The sequence below is a fragment of the Ischnura elegans genome, chromosome 10, assembly GCF_921293095.1.
Source record: "Ischnura elegans chromosome 10, ioIscEleg1.1, whole genome shotgun sequence".
Classification (NCBI taxonomy): domain Eukaryota; kingdom Metazoa; phylum Arthropoda; class Insecta; order Odonata; family Coenagrionidae; genus Ischnura; species Ischnura elegans.
In genome coordinates, this window is record NC_060255.1 from 33,211,617 (window position 1) to 33,234,742 (window position 23,126).

The 23,126-nt window shown below is 37.6% G+C and overlaps 1 protein-coding gene across 4 annotated transcripts in view; it reads left to right on the plus strand.

Annotated features, from left to right (window-relative positions):
- LOC124166353 (ras-specific guanine nucleotide-releasing factor 2-like) overlaps window positions 1-23,126 on the plus strand; it is a 590,936-nt gene that overhangs the window by 492,628 nt on the left and 75,182 nt on the right. For all 4 annotated transcript variants that reach the window (XM_046543819.1, XM_046543821.1, XM_046543822.1 and 1 more), the window contains exon 7: window positions 11,362-11,555. In XM_046543819.1, coding sequence (XP_046399775.1) covers window positions 11,362-11,555 — 194 coding nt within the window. The remainder of the gene's footprint in view (window positions 1-11,361; window positions 11,556-23,126) is intronic.

Here is a 23,126-nt window from a genome sequence, read left to right on the forward strand (position 1 = left end):
TTAATCGATTTTCAAAAATATCCGCAGCGTTGAGATGAGTGCAATGCGATCCGATTTTTTCCAATATTCTGCATTATACTGTTTCTTATTGCTAGGAATAACATCAAAAAGTAATGAATTTGATTTATCATATCATCATGTGTATAAATGTCGGTTAATAGCCCTAATTATACCTTATTTTCCCCAAAATCTCGGATTAATTGGTCATTTGGCGACACGAGTGGCGACTTTTGTAAACCCATTTAAATACGCGGTGAATGACAACACATTAGAGGCCGACTTGAAGATCCTTTTTGTGATATTCGTGCGTGCAGCGCTTTTTACGGCATTACACCTAGGTTACCAGTCACATTCACCTGGCTTCATGCTTATCAATGTCCATCAATTATTGTCGGCGTCAAAATGGTGTGCCGCTGTACATTGCAAATTTATATCTGGACTTCAGTGCGTGCCATAACAATAAATAATACTTCATTTTAAAGGAAATTTTATTCTCATATCTGATTTATTTTTTGTTTTATGAAACATTCAAAAATGTAGACACATTAGTGCAATAAATGACTCCGCGCACCATAAAATTAGCCGTTTTGTCAACTTCATGAACTTTTTAACTCGACCGAGGGAAAACTACAACGTCTACAATATTCATCTTCCACAGTAAGTTGCAAGCATTAATGTAGATTAATGAAATGGCTTTTTCCTATTTTTAGAACGTATATTTTGTTGTAAAATAACGAAAAGGCATAAACACTAACTAGTCCTACAGTTTACCCCGAAAGAAAAAATAAAACTTATAGAAACACTTCTTAATTTATTTGAAAAGTGCCTATGATCCATAATCTATAAAAATATTGATATTTGTGAATGTTAATAACAATTATTTATTCTGGCGTAGGTTTCCGCGGCGTTGCTCATGGTCAGTGCTGATTTTCGGGTTCCTCAGCCGCGTTGATTGTTTTTGGATGACAACAGTTTATTTACAGACACCTTCGACCTGAAGACGGGAGCAGGATGGCTCCCGAAACTGTTGTCATCCAAAAACAACCAACGCGGCTGAGGAACCCGAAAATCAGCACTGACCAACAATTATTTATGTCATGTTGCCAAACGGGGCCGCCCCCGGGCAGTGCCGGTTATCAGAAAGCAAAGTTTGGCTGGCAAGATGTGGCAACGCTGCATTCGTTCACTCCGGCGTATTTTTTTAATGCCCGTATATAACCTATGCTACATAAAAATCATGTATTTTCGGATTTCCGGAGAGCTCCTTTACCCCCTTCTTTTCCCCATTCTGGATCCGCGGTTGTCTATTAGTAATATTTATCTCTTCTAATACCAAATCAACTGCTCCTTGCCGCTCAAAAAATAATAATAATTTAAGCGGATTTTTAGAGTACTCATATCCACCTGGCTTCATGCCTATCTATGCTCTTTAATAAGTAACTCTTAACTCTTCTGTTATCAAATAAACTGCTCTTTGCCCCCAACAAAACCATTTATTTTACAGATTTTTAAGAGTACTCACATTCACTTTACTTTATGCCAATCAATGCTCATCAATCAGTAATATTTTACTCTTCTAGTACCATATCAACTGCTCCTTGCACCCAAAAAAACAACGGTTTATTTTCTGAGAGTACTCACATCCACTTGGCTTCATATCTATCAATGCTCATCAAGTAGTTACATCTATCTCATATAATACTACTAGCTGACCCGGCGAACTTCGTACCGCCTAACAATCAATGAACTTACAGTTTACTTACACCATTTATAAATCAAGAGCGGCTGTATCGTTTTTAATCATGTTTAATTTATTATAATAGAATAAGGATACAAGTTATATAAAAATACGTAAATGAGTACCAAAATTGCTTGTCAGAAAGACATTTTCTTTACTGAATCTTCATAGTGTGAATCGGAGCACGTTTACGCGGATTTTTTTCAATAAATTTTCTTACGTTTTAGCTTAAGAAATTTTGGGCATTGTGGTTTAATAAAGCAGTTCATGGAATAAAAATTATACGCATTCAGTTGTTGGCTATTTGCGTTATTAGCTGTAAAAAAATGTTTTTAGGTCCAAGTCTGTTGCATACACTTGGCCCATTCAGGGGGCAGGTTGACACGAGCCCAGACCGACGCTTGACTGATGCTCAAAATCATGCAAGAAAAGACCCTATGAAGCAGCATTCGCATTAAATGACTTAAGGCGCGCCAGTTTTAGTATCTCTGTTTGGAAAAAATGCACTGCGTAAACGTACTGCATGCGTAAACGCACCACGGTGAGCCCTACACATTCGGGTTTAATGTCTTGCGTCAAGCACCTTCTGAGAAACAACAGTTTTTGTTTTGTTATCAGGCGCAAGATGAAGCGGATGAAGCTAAATAAATATAGCGAAGCAAAGCAGTGACGCAGCGAGGGGAGGTTTTGGGGGATAAACCCCCCCCAAGAGCTTAGAGAATTTTTTTATGAAAGATTTTGTTATTAATATTAGGGGGACGGATGACTAACAAACAAAACATATTTAACTATTCACACAGCCACAAAACCCACTATTTTGAACCATTTATCTTAAAAAATGTCTGGGGGAAGTGCCCCCACACTTCCCGCTTACCTTAGCGAGTTTTCTATACCCTACAGACCCGTGGTATTAGCTGCGCCCAAAACCCCCTATCCTAGCTACGCACTTGAAGCGAAGGAAGAAATACAGAGGATGGTTTATCGACTCGTGAACATAGCACGCTAAATTGACCGTGAGAAAATCATGGGTTTTCATTAGCACATGAGCACAAACAACACAAAAACTGAAAGAATGACCATGCGATTTTTTAATCGTTATCACGAATGCAACGCGAATTGTAAATTGAATACGTTTAAGCTCAAAAGGGCATATGAGTTGAGATCATGGAATCTACGGAATGAGGACTTCCTAACCTTTGAATTTTCCTTTGAGTAAAGTTGCGTGAATCACATTCATCACCAATTTTTTTAATGATCAAAGACGTTCCGTTGGATAGTTATGGTTGGTTTAGGCTTCGAAAGATCATGAGCACAGAAACTACATTTTTCTGTAAATCGTGCCTTGGTAAGCCAGGTACGTCCAAGGACTTAAAATATTCAGATAGATAGTTGGTGATTTCGTCTTCGTTTGTTACACATTTAAAAGATTCGAATCCATGCAGAGTACGAACTATTTGAATTTACCTCGTTTTAGTCATCCACATCTTCGTTCTTGCTCGCTAAATCAACCATCTTTGATTCTTTTGGTGATCAATCATATTCTGGAACTCTTTGTTGATGAGCTCACTGAAACTAATTTGCAATCATTCCAAGGAAATGAGTTAAAACTACTCGATTCCTCGACAGGAACACGGACATTACCGTTTGTCAACAATTGCTTGGAGATTTGTTTACAAACACGGTAGTGAAGTGTCAACTCGAGCTGGGCCACGGCTGGGCTTATAATCAGCTCGAATTAAATTTTAAAAATGTAATTTCAATTTAATTAATATTTTGAATATATTTAGTAATTAAAATGTTATATTGTTACTAAATTCAGTTATTAAAGTGGTAAAACCAAAACAAATTATTTAATTTGTAGTTTTGACCGACTTATCAATTGTTGTGTTACAATAACTCCTAAAAGCATGTCCATAGGAAAGAGATGAATTTTTTTGTGAAATTATCCTTTTTTAATGGCCTATATGTTAACCCCGCCTGAGACGAATCCAAAGAACTAAATCTCATTGAAATCGGTGCAGCCGTTCTCGAGTTATAAGTGTTCTAACTAACACGATTTTCGACTTTCTTTTATACATATAAGAAGTCAACTGCTTCTTGCACCCAAAAAAACAATGATTTAAATAGATTTTTAGGAGTACTCACGTGAAATACGAGAAATAAAATTACCACCGATTAATTAAATATTGAAATTTATCAAAAATAATTATGATTAATTAAATATTTGATTATTAAACTAAAGGTGTGTGTTAACAATCCAAAATGGTCTTGAAGTGTTCAGCAAACTTTTAAACTTGTTTTTAAAAATAAATACAGTGTCGGTCAGTTTTCACGTCGAATGAGGAAATTGGAAATAATATTGGCCTTTGGTTAGTATACTTTTATATTTTTGCTTTGCTTTCGCATTTTTCTCAGCCGTTTTATATAATTAATTATCTGCGTTCAATAATAGGGGACGTGAAATTAAATATTAAAAGCAAAGAAAAAAGGAATCTGACCAGCCTTGATATTCATTAGTTTGGATTACACTAAAAGAATTTCTTATCCCTCGAATCATAAGTCTTCATTTCATACTTAATACGATACTTAAACATCCAAATAAGCAATTATACATCGCATCCCGTATAATAACACTTAAAAACAATTAACTACCAGTGTATAAATAAATGAGCGAGTATGAATGCTAAAAAATGGAAACAGTGCGTGGATTTGGCAGAAAAGGAATAAAAGCTATCACCTGGAGGTATACGTAAAAATAACGATGGTGTTTGGATACAAAAATCGGATAGGGTATATCCGTCCCTTGGTTTGTTTAGGGATTCAATTGTTTCTGTTTTAGTAGAAAAAAAACATATATACGGAGTTCGAAAAAGGTTGAATATTATGACATGCGTTACAGTCTCCAAGTTTTGTGCGCTTGGAAGTGGATAGGCATGTAACGAGTTCTATGTTCGAGTAAAGTTGACACAATGAAAATATCTGAGAAACATTCTGATTGTGCGAAATGCTTACTTATATGACTTTGTATTGGCTAATTATCGTGTAGTTTTACTTCATTCAAAATATGGCTTCTCGCCATTTTTGTTTTATGCGTTGGGTATTATTCTTTATCTTTGTTGATGTAGTTTTCTTGAATTATCAATTGCTTCATTCTGGGTGAATTACATTCTCATGAACCAAAGTACTTCGTTGATCCCTTCCTTGCCTATGTCACTAAAATCTAATACCTCGGGTTACTTTGGGGCTATTTCAAAATTTTTGGGTTTATTTATTCGGAAATAAAGTCTCCCATAATTCTCATTTTTATTGGCCTTTTTTAGCTCGATTTTTCCTTAATTCTATGTTTTGTAAAGCATCTCGAGCAAGTAATATGAAGATCAAGATGTATATTGGTTGCACTTGAGCAGGTTTAGCATTTCAAGTATTTTTGCAGACTATTAGAGGAAAATAGACAGCAGTAAATACCTCAGGAAGAAAATTGCGCTTGCAAAGGAGGCATGTATGTAAAGGAAAGGGCTAGCGCGCATCTACATCTATAAAAGAGAGTAAAAGTCTCTTTGAAAAGAGTTAATAAGTTTAAGGATCTTGGAGTCCTTTTGTCGCCTCTACTCAGTCCCTCTGACCACATTCCTCATATCGTTGCACGTTCCAACTCTCTTCTGGGATTCATACTTAGATCCACGGTGAACTTCAGCTCTCCTTTCCCCATGATCAAGCTGTAAAAGTCCTTGGTACGCCCGATACTGGAGTATGGGTCTGTCTGGTCTCCCTGCCAACTTAACCACACTTGTCTGCTTGAAGACCTACAAACGAAATTCGCAAGAATGCTTGGCGTCCGACTTGGCTATACCTTCCGTACTACACTAGCCAGCGATTTGGAGAGTCGTTTTTATCTCATCACCATTCAGCATGCGCCAACATGCTGACGTAATTCTACTGTTTAAACATCGACAATCCGATACTCCTGGGTGGTATTGACTTGTCAGAGCCAAGGGATCATCGTTGAATGACCATCTTTCGCCAATGGTTCTCTTCTACGTACCACGCATATCACAGTGGGCTCTCCCGACTTCTTAGAACAGGTAGTGATGGTGGTACGTACTTGGATTTCTTTAATGAATCTCCAGCTTCATGCAGAAGAAAATTTGGGATGTTTTCAGATTTTGGACCACATTTTCTTGGAGTTATTTGATTTTGCGTACATTTTTTGAAGAATTACTTGTTATTAATTTAATTTTTGTTTTTTTTTTTTGTTCTAGTTGTTGTTACTTTTAGTAGATTTTTTATAAAATTGTGTTATCTGTGGAAATAAATAAATATATGCCGCTTAAACCGGTCCTGGTGATGGAGTACTTTAATAATAATTCTTTTAGCGGTCTGGCTCGTCCTGGATTGAGAATTTGCTCTTAACCTTCATGGGATTTTTGTTTCAGTGGATGTGGTTAAGAAATCTTTTGGCTACAGGTTCACCTCAGCACTTTTTTTCCATCGTAATGGCGGAATATCCTTTTTTTAGCTAGAAACTCATATCTTATCCCTGGAATTATAAATCTCTTAACCCAACCGCACCCTCACTTTCCTCGTATCCTTTCTCCTTTATCGCAACCTTCTCCTCCTCTTGCTCTGCTTTCCTTTCCCCGTGCTTTCATATCGATCCGTTCTTCCAGGGGCGTTTCTAAGGCCCTGCCTCGCAGTATTTCCCGTCTCTCTCCTTCTCTTTCCCGACAGAACCCCTTAGCAATACCCTTTTCCTCTCGCCGTGTCCACTTCATGCCGCACTTGCTAATTAACCTCGTTTATTCATAAGCGCATTACCTCACCCGCGAGGGAAAAACCGTGAATACCCCTTCCCTCATTCTCCCTCGCAGTCACTCTATGCGTCAAAACAACTTAACTTTGCTTCATTTTGCGTAGCTTATTGAGTTGAAAACTCAAATTCAGCATCTTTTGGTTCACAACGACTTAAAATATAGTAACGTCAATTATATTAGTCGATATTTGAGAAAATCCGGGATTCCTTTTTAAATTAATCAGTGGTGAAGAAAATATTTTTATGTGTTGGCGTTCACAACGACTTGACTTAACTTAGCGTTGATATGGAGTTGAAAATTTAAAGATAGCGTCTGTTGGTTAAAAACAACTTAAACTGGCGTAACGCCACTTAATATAGTCATTATTTGAGAAAAGCCCAGATTTTTCTTGTAGTTAATCAGTGGCAAAGAAGATGTTTTTGTGTATATATAGGCATAAAAACTATGGAAAATGGTTATGATTTCACGAAAACTCAAAATAGCGTCTGTTGGTTCACAACAACTTGAAATTGTGTAAAAGTAAATTGTTACAGTCATTTTTTGAGAAAATACCGGATTTCCCTTAAACCATTGGAAAAAAGATATTTTTTTCTATATTTAGGCATAAAAACTATTGAATGGTTGTCAACAACTTATTATGTAACATCAATTTTTAGTCATTATTTGAACAAATCCGGGATTTCTCTAGAAATTAATCTGTGGCTAAGAAGATCTTTTCGTCTATCAGTAGGCATATAAACTATCGAAAATTAACATCACGATTGGTGAGAGGTTTTTTCTATGGTTAAAATAAATCGCTATTAATTTATCTTGTTCATAAATAATCAATTTAAGCTCTGGTGAACTTAAAAAGAGCGTGTACTGGTTAACAAGGACTCTTCACCGGATAAATTAATGGAATATTCTTTTAAACCCAGTAAAAAACCTCTCATCAATGGTGAAATCATTTTAGATTGTTTTTATGTCCATTAAAAAAATTAATATCTTCTGTGCTACTATCTTGAAGTGGCGTAACTCGACTTAATGCAGTCATTAGATAGAAAAAGCACGAATTTCTCTCAAAATCTGACTGTATCAATAAAAGTAGTAATGCGTATTGATATTCCTGTGAATTATAGAAACCTCTCATCATTGGACTTAATGTTTGATGATTAATGAAACACGGTCGGAGCTGTGGTTGGTGGAAGGTTTCACTAGCAGGTGTGTATGATATTAAGTTCAGTTGCGCCAAGTTAAGTTGCTGTGAACGGGACTTCGCACATCTGCCCTACCGCTCCCGTCTCCGCATCCTTCAGCTGTCCGAGTCTCTCCTACTCCCTTTGACCTGCCGCGGGAGCGCAGATTATCGCACGTGAGGGAACCCTGCGTTTTTATTTACGGCCGGAAGGCTGGCTGCTAAAAACCCCGCTAACGCAGACGTGATCCTAGGGGGAGATTTTTTTATCCTCACTTCACGCGGGAGAGTGGTTAGCATGTAAGGTTTTCCAGTACAGCATGTCCCCATCCCACCGAGCGTAATCGCGAATCTCTATACTGCGTGCTTTCGGGTTATCTTTAATTTTTTTTATCTAAAGATTGCGGAGAAGCGAACATCGTTCATTGACTTTTACAGGTGGCTTTCCTAAAAAATGGTGCCCTTAGAAAATTGCCTGGGAAAGGGGTCAGTAAAAAATAACACGAAAAAAAAAGATTTCCCTCGAGGTGAATATCCCTTAATGATTTTGGAGCTCTACGTAAAAGAGCTTTTTTTGGGATTTTGTAGCCTCGTTAGTGTTAGACGATCAGGTGACTCGGATAGGTTCACAAAACTCGTTTCCTCATTTTGAGTAGCATCGCTGGATCAATTTCCCTACTGAATAAAATATACGCATATGGTGTGCTGTGGTTGTCTTTATACATTGCTGTCGTCGTAAGACAGTATTGAGTGCATTTTGTGAGAGTAATAGATACGATTTCATTTAATACGTCTCTTGCTGTATAATAATTTGTCAATACCTCTAACTCCATTTACTCACCAAAAGAGAAATTTTGAAATGAGCAAACAACGATAGAATGCGTTGATAAAATAATACATATCAAATTGTAAAAGATTAATAAGAAACGTCTTTAAAATGATAAATACGATATGGCTAAAAAAAGGACTCCAGGATCCTCCCCAGCTAAGTCGACTGATGACTGTCTCTCTAGCTATCCTAGGAATCTCAAGTACTGACGAAACTTTTAATTCCATTTTTCTAGTCCTTAAACCATAAATAATATTTTAATAAGCTATAGATAATAATATTTTATAAAATCAAGTATTCTAAGGAAATAAAATATCTCATCTTGATATAATAAAAGAAGGAATTACTATTGACAACTATTTAAATTATGGAGCTTAAATTCATTTATAAATTTATTAGTATAAATATACCCAGATTTTTTCGCTCTCGTATGCCAATACGTATTTACCATGAGAAATATCCGTGCTTCAATGTTTGCTCTTACAGTGATAGCGAATTAAGTCTGGGTTGACCCAAAAGCTGCTTTTTGAACCTTGGCGAGCGTTCGAAAAGGAGGGCGAATGTATTACTCAACCTGTAAAACGTCTTGCAGACATTGCCTAGTCTAATTTAAGTAAATGTAGGTAAATTGAATGTATACGGTTTGTATGAGGCTAAATATTACAACTAGTATAATTGGTACGGCTAGTGCCCAATGATACTTTAAGAGCATAGAATGGCAATTTGTTAAGAAGATGTAATTGAAGGTCTTCCATTCCCAATAGAGTATTATAAGAAATACAACAGTCCCGCTTCAAAAATGCGAGAAAATTCAGGAAGATCCATACCAGAAAAACATCAAATTTAGGTAGCAATGAGGATCTGATTCAAGTATTACTCTCCACATCAGATCCATACAAATGAATTTGGAATTTCTCAAAGCAAATCATCAATCATCTCTCCCGCTGCAACTGCTTATTCCTCCCGCTTAAGATAATTTAAAACTACACTCTGAATTGACCGAGTATTCTTAAAGTGAGGTCTTCAATGAGTAATGCGACTAAAAAATTTCATTTTTCATTCAATTCGCATTTAATTCGGTGTGATTAAAAATTAATCATACATTTAATTGTGACAATTTGTAAATGTTTTTTCTTAGCATTAATAAAAAACTTAAAAGTTTATTTTTAATAATCTGAAGGGGAAAATAACTAATTTATCTGCACCTGCTTCATACATAAATACATTTCGAGAAAAATGCGCCGCCTATTCGACCACGCAGTATCTTGATTTTATGGGGTGGAAAATGGAATTTGTTCATTAAATGTTGTTATAGGGTTCTATATTTGAAGAAATATCCGTGCATATTACTTGGGATCATTGGTAAACAGCTGTTAGCCCGTCATGTCGAGCGACCTAAAGAAACTTGATATTTGTCCATCCAGATCCTCAGCCTGTCCCACTTTTCCCCCGGTTGAATTAGGTACTGAAGTGAGTTACGATGGTGGGGAGAGCGTAGTAGCAAATTTTTTAGAGTATTTGGCTTCTGGTGAAAGAATCTTGGCTCCGGATTGGCTTTCAATAAAAATCTCGTTCTCAGCAGATTTCCTCGAAGTGCGAGGTGGTTTATGAAAGAAACTGACTTTCCCCTATATAGTGCTGAATGCGTTGAGTTCTCATACCTGTGGATTAGTGATGCCAGGTTAAATTTTAACCGAGTTTCATCCAAATTAGGGATACTTGCTGTTCAATATACTTGATTAATTGATAGTTCATTGCTCAGTAGGAGTATTTGTACAAATAATATGGTTATTATCCTTGATATTGATTCCTTTAAACGCTTTCTAACATGTAAAATGTTAGCATATCCCCAAAGAGCACGACTTTCATTCTAATGATTACCTTAGATGATAACCTACTCATCCTAAACTCACGATTTGCTGTTTACGAAGATAAAAACAGTAAATGAAAAAATTTACATCCCGTGTCGCCTCATTTATCTAACTAACTATGTATGACGTATAAGGCGTATTAACCAATGAATATCATTGTCATGCATCAGCGCTGCTTACATGCCTTACGTAAGACCGTTGACCGCCTTCATGTATTACTACAACTTCTCTCAATCCTCGAAATTTTAGCACATTTTCCTCCAGTTAAAACGTTTTATCAACTAAATGAATTTCTATCTGATTTTTCGCGCGGGTAGGGAAATCAAGGAAGCCGACGTTTTTGGTTCCGTCTCGTTACCTATTCTTGACGATACGGAATGTGCATTTAATCATTTACTGTTTTAGCTTCGTAAGTAGCAAGTTGTGAGTTCAGGATGAGTAAGTTTTCATCAAATGCAGTCGTCGACACGGAAGACGTTGCATTCGCCGGTTAAATGTTAGATCATACTATATATCATCTTCAAAGCGCTCATCCAAAACGCATACATATGGTGTGTTGTGAGTTTTTTATAAATAGCTATGATGGATCTTTCGGCAGCCTGCTGAAATAGAAGGGAAATGATAGAATAATGTGATAGCAATGCAAAAATTGAAACTCGCTCCTTAATGATGTTAATGGTATATCCACCGATAGCTGAAACCTATGCAAACGCAGTTCAAAATATGAGTTTTGTTATTATTTTTAGTAAGTATTTCATAAATAACTATGGTGTATCTTTCGACTGTGTGTTAAAATAAATGGAAAATTATAGAATGAAGTAATAGCAAAATTATGGAAAAATCGGAATTCTCTCCATGATGATGTAATTGGTGTATCTATCGATAGCTGAAATCCTAGCAAACGCAGTCCAGTGCATGAGTTTCACCATCTCTTCCAGGAGATCTTTTCGACATGCTTCTGCCGATGCTGAGCATCTACCAGGAGTACGTGAGGAACCACCACTACAGCCTTCAGGTGCTCACTGAGTGCAAGCAGTCCCCACCATTCGCCGCACTGCTTACCCGCCTGGAGAACAAGCCAGCGTGCCAAGGACGGTCGCTTGAGACTTTCCTCACATATCCCATGCACCAGGTGAGCCATAGAAACCTTACGAAGACTTTTTCACTTGAGAACCTTTCGTTTTCTATTCCCCTCTAATTTCCAAATGCTCTAAGGTGTCTCAAGATGCTCTATTTTATAATTATAGCATTTTTATAAACCCACTTTGTTGTTATCCGGGTCAAATCTTGCAACTCAATTATAGCCAACTTTACGATTATTTGTCTAGCTGAGATATTTTCAGGATAACTCCAGATGAATATACAATTTTCTAACAATTTTTTACGATTTTAGCTCTGTCACGATTGTAATTAAGAATTCAAAATTAAAAAGGAGATTTGTTCAAAAAATGGCCACCAAAATCCGATGGATGCGCTGCGATCATTTAAACGAGCGAGAATGATAGAGTCATAACAACAATTTCGTTTACATCAGCTTTCATTGAACAATTGATTGAACAGAATATTAATAACAGAAGAAGCTAGAAAAATGAGAGGAGAGAGATAAGGTAATTTTTGGAAAGTCAAATTCTTCGTGGCTAGTGTACTTACGAATAATTCCACAATGAAATTTTTTTATTCTTAATCACTTTAAACTCGATATTCCATTTCGTTCCGCAGTTATTACCAACTGAAACTATACTCGCGTATACATTTCGCCAACTACTATCAAAATGTAGCGCTTGGTTGGATAAATAACGTGTAATTTAATAGATACGAGCGTGCTGCGCCCGTTCCCAGCGGGCTTCCCCCGCTCTTTTCAATATAGGTCCAAAGAGGGATAGGCGTTGTTTCTAATTTTAAAATGTAGAAAAAAAGGCAGGGTCTTATGTACAAATTTAATTGGAATGTTCATGTACAAATTGAGGTCAGAGGACCTCTTTAAACACAACATTGGACGTAATTACACTATCCTCTGTTAAACGCACATGATGACTCATACTTATGTATCAACAGGAGACTTGAATGTGGAATCAGCCACATTTTGATAAAAGTTATTTTAAGAATGAGAGATATTGTTGCAAATGAACAAATGTATCAGTTTGTGCGCCGTTAACGTCAGGAATATTTACCGGTTTTTGTTTTTTTTTTGTTTTCTTTTAAATTATTTAAAAACCAATTTTAGGAAACATTAGCAATATTTAGGAAGTAAGACATGCCGTCGCATGTTCTCTGATAAATTCTGTGCATTTTGGTATCTCATTTGTAGAGTTTGGTTGCGTATAAGTTGAGAAAAAGGTATCTATACAGCAGAAATAGTATAGAAGATTCATAATTATAGAGCGTTTCTACCCTTACCGAAATTTTAAATTAACGATGTAACTTTTTTATAAATTTTGTGAAAGAAACGTTGTTTTTTTCAATTTATTTTTATTTTGCACTATTATTATTCGATATTTAAACGCTACGTGCGGGAACCGCTATTTAACGCGGTACGCTATAGTACGCGCGAGGCTGAGGCCGAGGCACACGCCACCAAATCGATCCAATCTTACGGTATTTCGCGTACCCCTTCGCTGCCCCACCGTTTTCAACCAACTCCCCTCGCGCGTTTCTTTCGCCGCGGCGACCAAGTGAAAGCGACGCTCTATTAAACGGAGGGAACATCCTTTTTCACATGCGTGACACGATCTCACGGCCGTGCCCAACTACCCTGCCTGCCCCCTCACATTGATTTCTCAGCCATTTTCATTCCCCTCGGAAAAGTAAAGAAACAAAAGAAAAACCTCCTAAAAAGGATATGCACCCATATATGTATTCACGCGGCGTTTCTGCATTTGCATAACGCCTATGGAACGATGATGTGAGTGGAGGGAGTTGTGGGATAAAAATCGAGAGGAGAAAACAATTGAAAATAAAAAAGCGTTCGCGTTTGTTTTAACTGATGTTAAGCGTGATCTTCTGTTCCGATTTTCCTCTTATCATTCATTCTGTATTCTCCAGGGAGTAAATATGACTGCAGCACCCTTGGTAAGGCTTGCCATGATTATTTTTCGTGGAATTGGGTCAAAGGTCAATAACGTTGCGCTATATATCTACATACTACGCTGCAAGCTTCGTTAATAATCGTGTAGCGGGAAGTTTATACGCCGTTTGCCTTCAAAGGAATACAAAAAGAAAGGACTACGTACACGTTGGGGGTAATTTGGCTGCCAGAGTTCGATCGAGCATTTATATAAGTTCATATTGCTCGGGGGAAAAACTTATTCCTATACCTGTCCGCTCGACAAAATATCTCTTTTGTATTATCGCTTCCTTTGGACCTGGAGATGTAAGGTGGATAACAGGGAGATGCACTATGCCTATTACATAAGTTGCACTGTGTTTGTAAAAATGCGCCTCATCATTTTTAAAAGCTTCTTTGAAGCTGAGGAGGTAATATTCGAGATTTTCTCTCGGTGAGGTGCGTCTTTTTAACCTCAGGATAAATTAAACCGATTCAGGCGTGATAGAGAGAAAGATTGACGTATTGAAGTAAATGGTAGTTGCGTTTTTCCACAGTTATTTAATAATACCTGATACTACCAGATGGTGGCTCTGTGAGCCGAAACAAGGGAAAAGAGCAACTACCTTCTATTTCAATGCTCTGAATAAATACAACAAAGAGCGATTTTCGGGTTATGCGTACCGGACCAATATTGAAATGGCAACATCCCGACATCGTGTGTTGGAAATGGTTGGCTGGATTACAAATTAGCCATTATTTTCATGTTTTTCATTTCGAATTTCAGAGTTTATTTTAATTTAGTTCAAACGCTCGCGAAGAAGGAATTGTATAGGTAGCTTAATTAAATCTATATATAAGTATTTTACCCGCTAATTAGTTATTAACAGCGGTGCCACCGTTGCCACAGTCTTTAAATGTCGTCCTCGGTAGAGAAATATAAATACTTCGTTGACTGCTCAGTAATTTATTTCTGATTTGAGTGGCAGCTATGAAATATTTTACCTATGGTGATTGAATAATGCGTGTTTGAGTCTCTTTGAGTTCGTGATCTATTTCATAATCGCTTTGACTTAACTTGAAATTTACCTTTTAGTTTTACTTTCTACGTCTTCTATTATATTTTATGTAAATATGTGTGCTTATTTGTGGTCTCTAAATATTCCAATTTATTTATTAATTAATGCTTTCTTTTGGCTATCGTTATGGTTTGGTTCCGAAAAGTTCCGTATTGATGATGAAAGGTTATATTTTCTCCTGAAAGTAACGATCGTCCCTTCTCCCTTTCCGCAAGGGAAAGGCAAAATGAATACCTTTACTATCCCTTTGAATCTTGTCTATCTCCCGCAAAGATAAAGAGATTCGAGCTAATTGTGATGACTTCACAAAGTTCAGCTCCGTGCTCTTTGATTCGGTCAATTAAGAGGAGAAACCGAGAGATAAAATGTCATGGGGTTATTTCACCCTAGTTTCCTATTTCATGGCAATATCTCAGAAAAATTTAGCATAAAAATATAAATACCCGCGTCAGGTATGCCTACTTTTTCCACTGGGATTTTTAGCTACGGAGTAGATAAAAACATTAATTGAAGTTCACCTGATATTTTTAATTTCTAAATATTACCATTCTATTTTCTTTACCCAGTGGATTTATTGCCAATTTTTTTGTTCTTATCGTATTTATTGAATCCTTATTTTTCCTCGTATCCTATCTGTAGCTATCATTATTACTATTGGGAACTGCCGACGTATAACTTTACCTTTACGTGTAAAGTAATGACGTGGAGATTAGCGTGCACATTAGTTCATTACATTCTCATTTTCTAAAAACAATACTGAACTACTTATTCTTTAGTCAAGTGAAAACATAATCTAGTACTTATTTTACTAATGCAAAATATGTATTGCGTATACAGACTTTTTCATGCGGGGAGTATTCTTCTTTATTATTCTCGTCGGCATTAATTAATAAAGTCCAATGAGAGCTATTCTTTGGGTAAGTTTCCCATTTTAATGTCTAACAAAATTGTACATCATCTTTCGTTAAGTGCTCGTCTTCTTCAGTCATTTACCGTTTGTGACTTTATTTTAAAACTTGTATGGATGAGTTATTGAGTTTTAGTCGTTAACATTAGAATTCATCAACTTTCACCTCCACATCGAGAGTTTTTTCAGGTTTAATCTGGTGGAATCCTCACACATTAGTATGCAAGGTTCGGGGCTGCTATAGACTCGGAGGTTGTGCGCTAGACTTAGATTGATTGAGCAATTGAGAATAGATATCTTTAGGAGCGACACGGAGAACATCATACCCAGAACCCCATTATATTTACAACCCAAGTCCGACAGAAACGATAAATTGAGGGAGATGTATTACCGAACGGGTTTGTAGGGGAATTATTTATTCCCCCGAAAAATAAACAACTTTATATCCTCATGTCCTTTATATCCATATATGTATTGAATCGGCTAATGGGGTAGTATATGGATGTATATGTAAATTAAAAGTTACCACGAATATTTAAATGCCACAGGTCCTGAGAATATAACAAGATGTACCGCAACCGATCGTGAAAGGGAATGGATGTATTTGCAGTAAATGTCTAGTGACTTTTAACCTTCCGCAGGGCGCAATGGATCTGACAGGAACCCGCGAGTGTTTTTTTTTATTTTTCCATGCCAGTAGGCGGCATAGACCCTAGGCGCTTATAGTTGCTTTTTGTTTTGACATGCTCTATCCAGCGTTTTGCTTTTCACATCTGTGCTGACAGATCAGTGTCAGATTATTTCGCATAGGTAAACAAAATTAATGGTGCAATAAAGAAATATGAAAGCATAATTAGCTAAATAGGATATCAAAATAAAAACACTGATCTTATAGAACCCATATGATAAAATACATTGCACATGATAATACTTAATAGCCTACAGAGCCCGTTAAATCGCCCTTTGCTGGATCGGACCGGGCTCGTATGACGGCATGTAAAGAGGTCTATGCTCGCAAGATATCATGTAAGTGTTCAAGTGTTCAACTACATCAATAATAGCGCTTTAAACTTTAAAGGTGTACCACAGAGCCATGCTAAGAGTTGATAATGTTTTTTTCACATCCATGCCTGTCAGGCACATTGCGCCTGAACTCAGCTACTCCAATATTGCGCCTGACAAAAGGTACATTTGCTTATATTTTACACCATTACCTGAGTTGCCAAGCCTTAGTAACTCAGCCCCATCATCTATAATAGAAAACAGGGGTCAAGAAAAAAAGTACTACCTTTATTTAGTCAGACGTCTTTTTTAGTGTAGTTTAGATATATAAGCGTGATACGTAATATCCCTTTTAGGGGTTGTTTTTTAAATCATAGTGTTCCAGTTTTATTTTTCTTTCCTTATTCTTTCAATTAATGCACAAAAGTCCTTACAGCTTCATGATTTCCCTTCGTGTATATTTTATGTGGTGAGCGATTTGAGTTGAATGGAAGAAACTTTGTTAAATTCCTCACATTTTTTATTGTGAAAATTCCCCCACCAGTTTCAACACTTTCGTGTAGTTTCAATTGATAACATTTAATTTCGTTTTTTTTTTTTTTTTTGAGGATATCGCGAAAGTGTTCATCGACACGTACGCCTTCATTCCAATAGCCTTTTGGGGGCAGATTTTGTGACCTTGATCGTTAGGGATTACGAGAACGCAAAAACTTTCGGTGCGAGTTGTGAGAAATTTGACTTCCTGAGTTTAAACCACCAATTACTTAATTTTCTTCCCAAAGCCACACAATTGTGTGGCTTTGGGAAGAAAAACTATTGGACTACGTTGCTGCGTCATTATTTTGATGATCCCAGCGTTAAATGCCATTGCTGGTCACTTTTTCATGGACTTTAAGGTTATTTTTTTTCTTTTATCATTTTCCTTTGACAAGGTGACCAGAAACTTTGTTGTCATCCAGCTCAAAAGCTTTTTTTTTGTCATGATGAGCATCCTCAAAAGCTTCAACGACGAGTTGATGCTAATTTCATTGTATTCCGCTTATCCGTCCTGATTTTGCTTGTTTCGTTTAGGCCGCATTGCACTTGGCGATTTCCGTTTTGACCCACATGAGTGTGGTCGCCGGTGATGCCGCCTTGCGTTAATAAATTTGGGCCGCTTTCACTTGGTTAGTAGAGGAAGATACTGAATGTGGGCATGGGACTCGAACCCATATAACCTAAAAAACCTATATAACCTGCCTCCTGGGGATTTATCCTCTCAAATTGGGATCTGGGTACCACGAAAATTCGATTCACACCGGTGGACGAAATAGAAGAGGCCCCCGTCTGTCCCGCAGAAGCTGGATTTTTGCCGCTTCTTAGAGTGCATTTTAAACTCCTTTCAAAATATTTCGCTGCTCGGCGATGGCTGCTGAGCAATCCATCATTTTTAACATTAGAAATAGAATGAATGCTTACTCGTGAGGAAGATAATTCAAAAGCTATCAATTCGAAATGTTATATTAATATAGGTTATCATTCAGAATTATAACTCATTTCTCATAATTTCAACAGATTCTGGCTTCAATTGGTGGAAGTTAGACATATTTAAATAAATGAATGAATAAATACATGGCCTTGTACCAGATGATGGCTCTGTGAGCCGAAACGCTTTGTACGCAGTTAAAAAATTGTGGAAAAGTGCTACGATCTTCTATTTATTTAAAACAACTCATTTCTCCGTGAAATTCAAGTCACCCTGCTGTCAGCGACGCCATTGGCACCTTTTGTAATCACATTTCAGTACGTGTGAAAATTTTAACCCGAGGGGTGACGTCACGTTTAGTGGCCTACCACAGCATCCTCCCCATTGTGGTATTCGTGGACTCGCGATTCTCGATTCACGAGGGTCCTCCCCTCGGAAGGAAGAAGATGATGTGAGCACAAAGAAGATTGAAACCTACGGACGGAAAATCCTGCGCTCCCAAAAGATGCAGCGCGTCGTATTCGCCTCACGTCCGTTTTGCGTGTCTCCAAGGCCGTCCATTAAGATTGGGGGGGGGGTTGCCTTTGCATGTCCCAGGGTCCCCTCTTCCCAACCCCCTTAGGCTCCCACCCCCATATTTGCGGCTGCGACGGTCCCTGCTGTGTCATTTGCGCGTCATCTGCCTCCTCAACCCATATTATTCAACTCCTCCCCTTCCTAACCCTTTCGCAGCGTCGCCCAACCTTCCCAGCGTTTCGCGAATGCTCTCAGCGTATACGCACACGTATGCGGCCGAAGCAGACGGCCCGTCCCCGGGAAGTATTTAAGCGCGGCGGCGTCGGGGTTAAGCTCCCGTAATTTGCCACGACCGCATCCACGCCTTCAAGAGTAGACAAATATGGCCGGCGCTTTATCGTCAAACAACACCCTCCCTCTCTTCCCGCCCCTCTGCAATCAACGCCTCTTCTTCCGCAGCTTGTGATGTCGTCGCACATTATCCTCTCAATCAATTACGTACATACTAGCGATTTCATCTTTTTATTTATTATTAATTTTGATTAGGTATCTTTGCATTTTACTCCAGATTTTTCCCACAACAATCCTCTTCTCCTGTTTTTCAACAAATTGCCTATTCCTCTGCTGCTCGTGATATCGTCACCCATTATCCTCTCAATAAATTACGTAAATAGGACAATATTCTTCTTTTTATTCATTATTAATCATCATTGTTAATCAAATTTGTTCGTGCACTTGTAAATGCTAAAATTGTTAATGAACCCCGGTGAAAAATATGTGCTTTTTTCGGTTGTGTGGAAATAAATTCATAAAATAAAATGAAAAATGGGGATTTTTGCATTTTCCTCAAGACTAATTCCACATGTCATCACTTATTATCCTCTCAATTAATTTCGTTGAATAATGTTTAATAAACCCCGATAATGTAAAAGGCCAATATGAGCTGTTTTCGGATGTGTGGAAATAAATATTAAAAAATCTTAAAAATATATAAATGAAATCTTGTCATGTTCAAAATGGAAATTTACTTAATTAATATTTCCACATTTGAATTTATGCATCGATCCGGGATTCAGGGAATCGACACAGTGGTAGTGCCACCATCTGGGTGATGAGCTCGATTTTTCCACATTTGAATTTATGCATCGATCCGGGATTCAGGGAATCGACACAGTGGTAGTGCCACCATCTGGGTGATGAGCTCGATATTTCGCCAATTTTTCAATATGACTGTTGGCTTTAAATTTAACGAGTATATTGGCGCTTGAATTCTTCAAGCGGGTGTGTAAAGGGTATAATTGTGTCATAGGAAGCCTAGTCTTTGGTCCATAAGTGGTTTAAATATTCGGAAATTTCACCATCTTCTCTTTTATTAGGTGAGGTACTTAAATGTTCGCCTCCATTAAGTCTTTAAATCTTTAAAAGATTACTTTTATTTGATACGTCATTTTTGAGATCGGTTAATTTGAGCATCGACACAATTTAATAGTTAGGTATTGAAAAAGTGTGTAAGAGCAACGCTTTTGTGGTTATATTGAACGTATTAAGTCCATAAGCGTTGTGAAGAGCGCAATTTGAAAATGAATAACGGGGTGTCCATAGATATGGAAAAAAATTTTTTCAATATGACTGTTGGCTATAAATTTAATAACCAGGCCCACCCTTTACTTACCCTCATCATCAACACCATCGGTCAGCAATCCTAACATTGCTTTGATTCTATATTCAGTTCTTTTATTAGCTAATCTTTTCGCACCAACGTAGTTTTCTCTTTGACATTCTTTTTCATTTGTATCATACTAGGTGTGATCAATAAAACATCGGACTGGTTTCATATCTTGTTTATTTCGACGGAAATAGCTTAATGACATCTGGGGAGTGACAGAGGGAAAGGAGAGAGTTTTAACGGTCACTTTTTTTTAGTTTCCCGTCCATAACTAGAAAACTGAGGCCTCGAGCGGAACAATTCAAGGATAAAATTTTCATATTTTGCAAAAGTTTCATAGGTATATTTAAAAAATCATTCATTTTTGTGAAGGAACTACTTTTACGGGTTACAGACGATGTGAAAATTGTCATTTTAGGATTATTTATACGTAAGGTTAGCCTGTACGGAAGTCCACCGCAAATGCACCCAATATAGGTAAATTTGCAAAAATCATTTACCGTTACCTGGAATCAAACCGGAATCCCTCATATTCGAGCCTATTATTATTAAGATGTACGATACACTGTTTCTTTCAACAAATTCTACATTTTTCTAATTCATTTATGTTAACTGATCATTAACGTAGACTTTGCAACTTTTGAATACGATTTCTTGTTTCAAATCTTACATGGTCTGTAACTCGTAAACAGTAACTCCAGCAGATACATTTTTACAAATCTTTTTTGTGGAAAATTTTATATTGTTTAATTTTGCAATCTTGTATTTTCGATTTGTTCTCGGAAGAAAAACTGTTTTTTTAAAGTGACCTAAGAGTCCATCCTTATCCCGACTAATACCTCGTCATGTTGTTCATGGGGTTTGGCTCAGGTTTATGCTCATGGGGGAGGTTCATGATGTTTGGCTTTACTTTGATTACTAGTGCTGCCGCACGGTGATTTTTTTCCTCCACTGTTCCATTTTCGTCGTTTGCTTACAGGAATGACTGATTTGAGACTTCAGCAATTGAGTGAGTAGAGTTCACTTGTCGAGTAAGCAATCGTGGACTAAAAGCGACGGCCTTCTGAGGCCGTCTGAGGGGGTATTGGCCTATCCTTGTGTAAGGTAGGCCATTTAAATTATACCGAAACCAGTGAAGATGCTTTAACTAGGTGACTGGACGCCGCCAAAAATTATGCCCCTCATCAAAGGCATAGACTTTGAAGCATAGGGCTGCAGCTCTTCTTCATATGCGTGAAGGTGGAGACTATTTTCGTCGGTACAGCGACACACTTCACTACGGGCGTGGTAACATTTACTTTAACGGCATCAATACTGCGGTGTGAAAGGCAAGGGAAACCACCACATTATCATCCCGAGGAGTCGCAGCTACTCCACTCACACTTAGTGCATTCACGCCGAAAGGGTTGCAAAAACTTGATAGATCGAAGGCGATGTGTTCAATATGCAATCCGGCCAAAGCCTTGAGTCTTAGTCTGCCTCTGGCACATCGCTTCAAGAAACCATTGATTCCTCGTATCTGTTGCCGATCTAGTTCAGTCCCTTGCAATTAACGTGTCTCTTACAACATCGAAAGGGCTCCCTGCAAAAAGGAGCTGCCGCCTAAAGGCTTTCTAAAGGTGGAAACCAGCCGAAGTATGATTCTTCAAAGGCACCATCTAGGTTATTCTCAAAAGAGGAGCGAGGGAGGGGTTTAATCAACCGCTTTGCCCCCTTTTAACTTCAATACCCGTCCCCAGCGGTCGATAAATACTTTCCACTTCGCATCCCATTGCCTTGATAGGCGATCAGAATGCCAAGAACTAGGTCGTTTACAGTGTTTGCCTCCCTATTTTCACTTGTGTATCTCTACGCACGCGCATTCAAAATAGGTGAAGGAGGGGTAATGGAAAGGAAAATAATTCTTCTAAATTCGCATAGTCCCACAGTGGTCCCAATCGCTAATCTAGCGGGACAAAAGTCAGTTTTGCAACTTTTAAAAATAAAGTCGTCGTAGGTGTAGCGATATCCGCAATTAAATGCTTTATCATGATTGGTAACTTTTACAACGTTTATATAAGTTATAAAAATGTTATGCAGCTGCAAAGTCACGCGTTGAAATTGCCTACCATCCGCCTACACCCAGACGGTGGCTGACTCGCTAGCATTAACACGTACCTGCTAGATAGCAATAACGCAAGGAACGACAATTTCTAACGGGATCTTATAGCCATTGGTATATAGCATTATTTAGAGTGAATTTTCTTCAAATATAATTTGTTTAACATACTAGATTTCAAATGGTTATCTCTCAGTCTTTAAAACCTCGTTTTTTTATCGACTTCAATTGTTTAAATTGACTTATAAAAAATATATGTCGAGGTAGGATTGCGAAACCTTTAAAGACATGTGGAAACGTCCTTATAGTTGTAGATATTTTTATCACATTTTGCGCCTACTTGCGCTTTTTGACAATAATGCCCTTTTTGTTCTATGAAGTTAACAAACGAGATCCCAATGAGACGCGGGCCTGGGGGCATTTCCTCAGACGACGCCTGGAATATCGGGATAAATTACGCTAGAGAAGAAATATTTTTAATTTTAGCTATAGCAGTTTTGTAATGTATACATTTTTATTAATATTTATGGTATAGTTATTACATGGCTTACAATTTTTTACATTTTTATATAGATAGGGGAAATCATGTCACATTCAGAGCGATTCAAGGTACCGGCGGTAAATCGCATGGAATTGGGTGGTTTCCTATTATTTTTTTATTGCCTAAATCGAAAGATTATTACACCTGGAGTACGTATTTCACGCATTTAGATTTTTATATGACAATATCTATTTTTCGCGATAAAATGAAAAGTGAAAATTTTCAAGCGCGCGAAAACGCGACGCGTAAGTATGAATGCCGGGAAATCTCTCCGCGAGACTTATTTCTGGTTCCCGCTGCCGCCCTGGGAGGTGACCTTGAGGCGAGTTGAGCGCTGATACGACGCAGGCTGCTAGCGGGTAGCTGAGTACCCTGCTGGCTGGTAG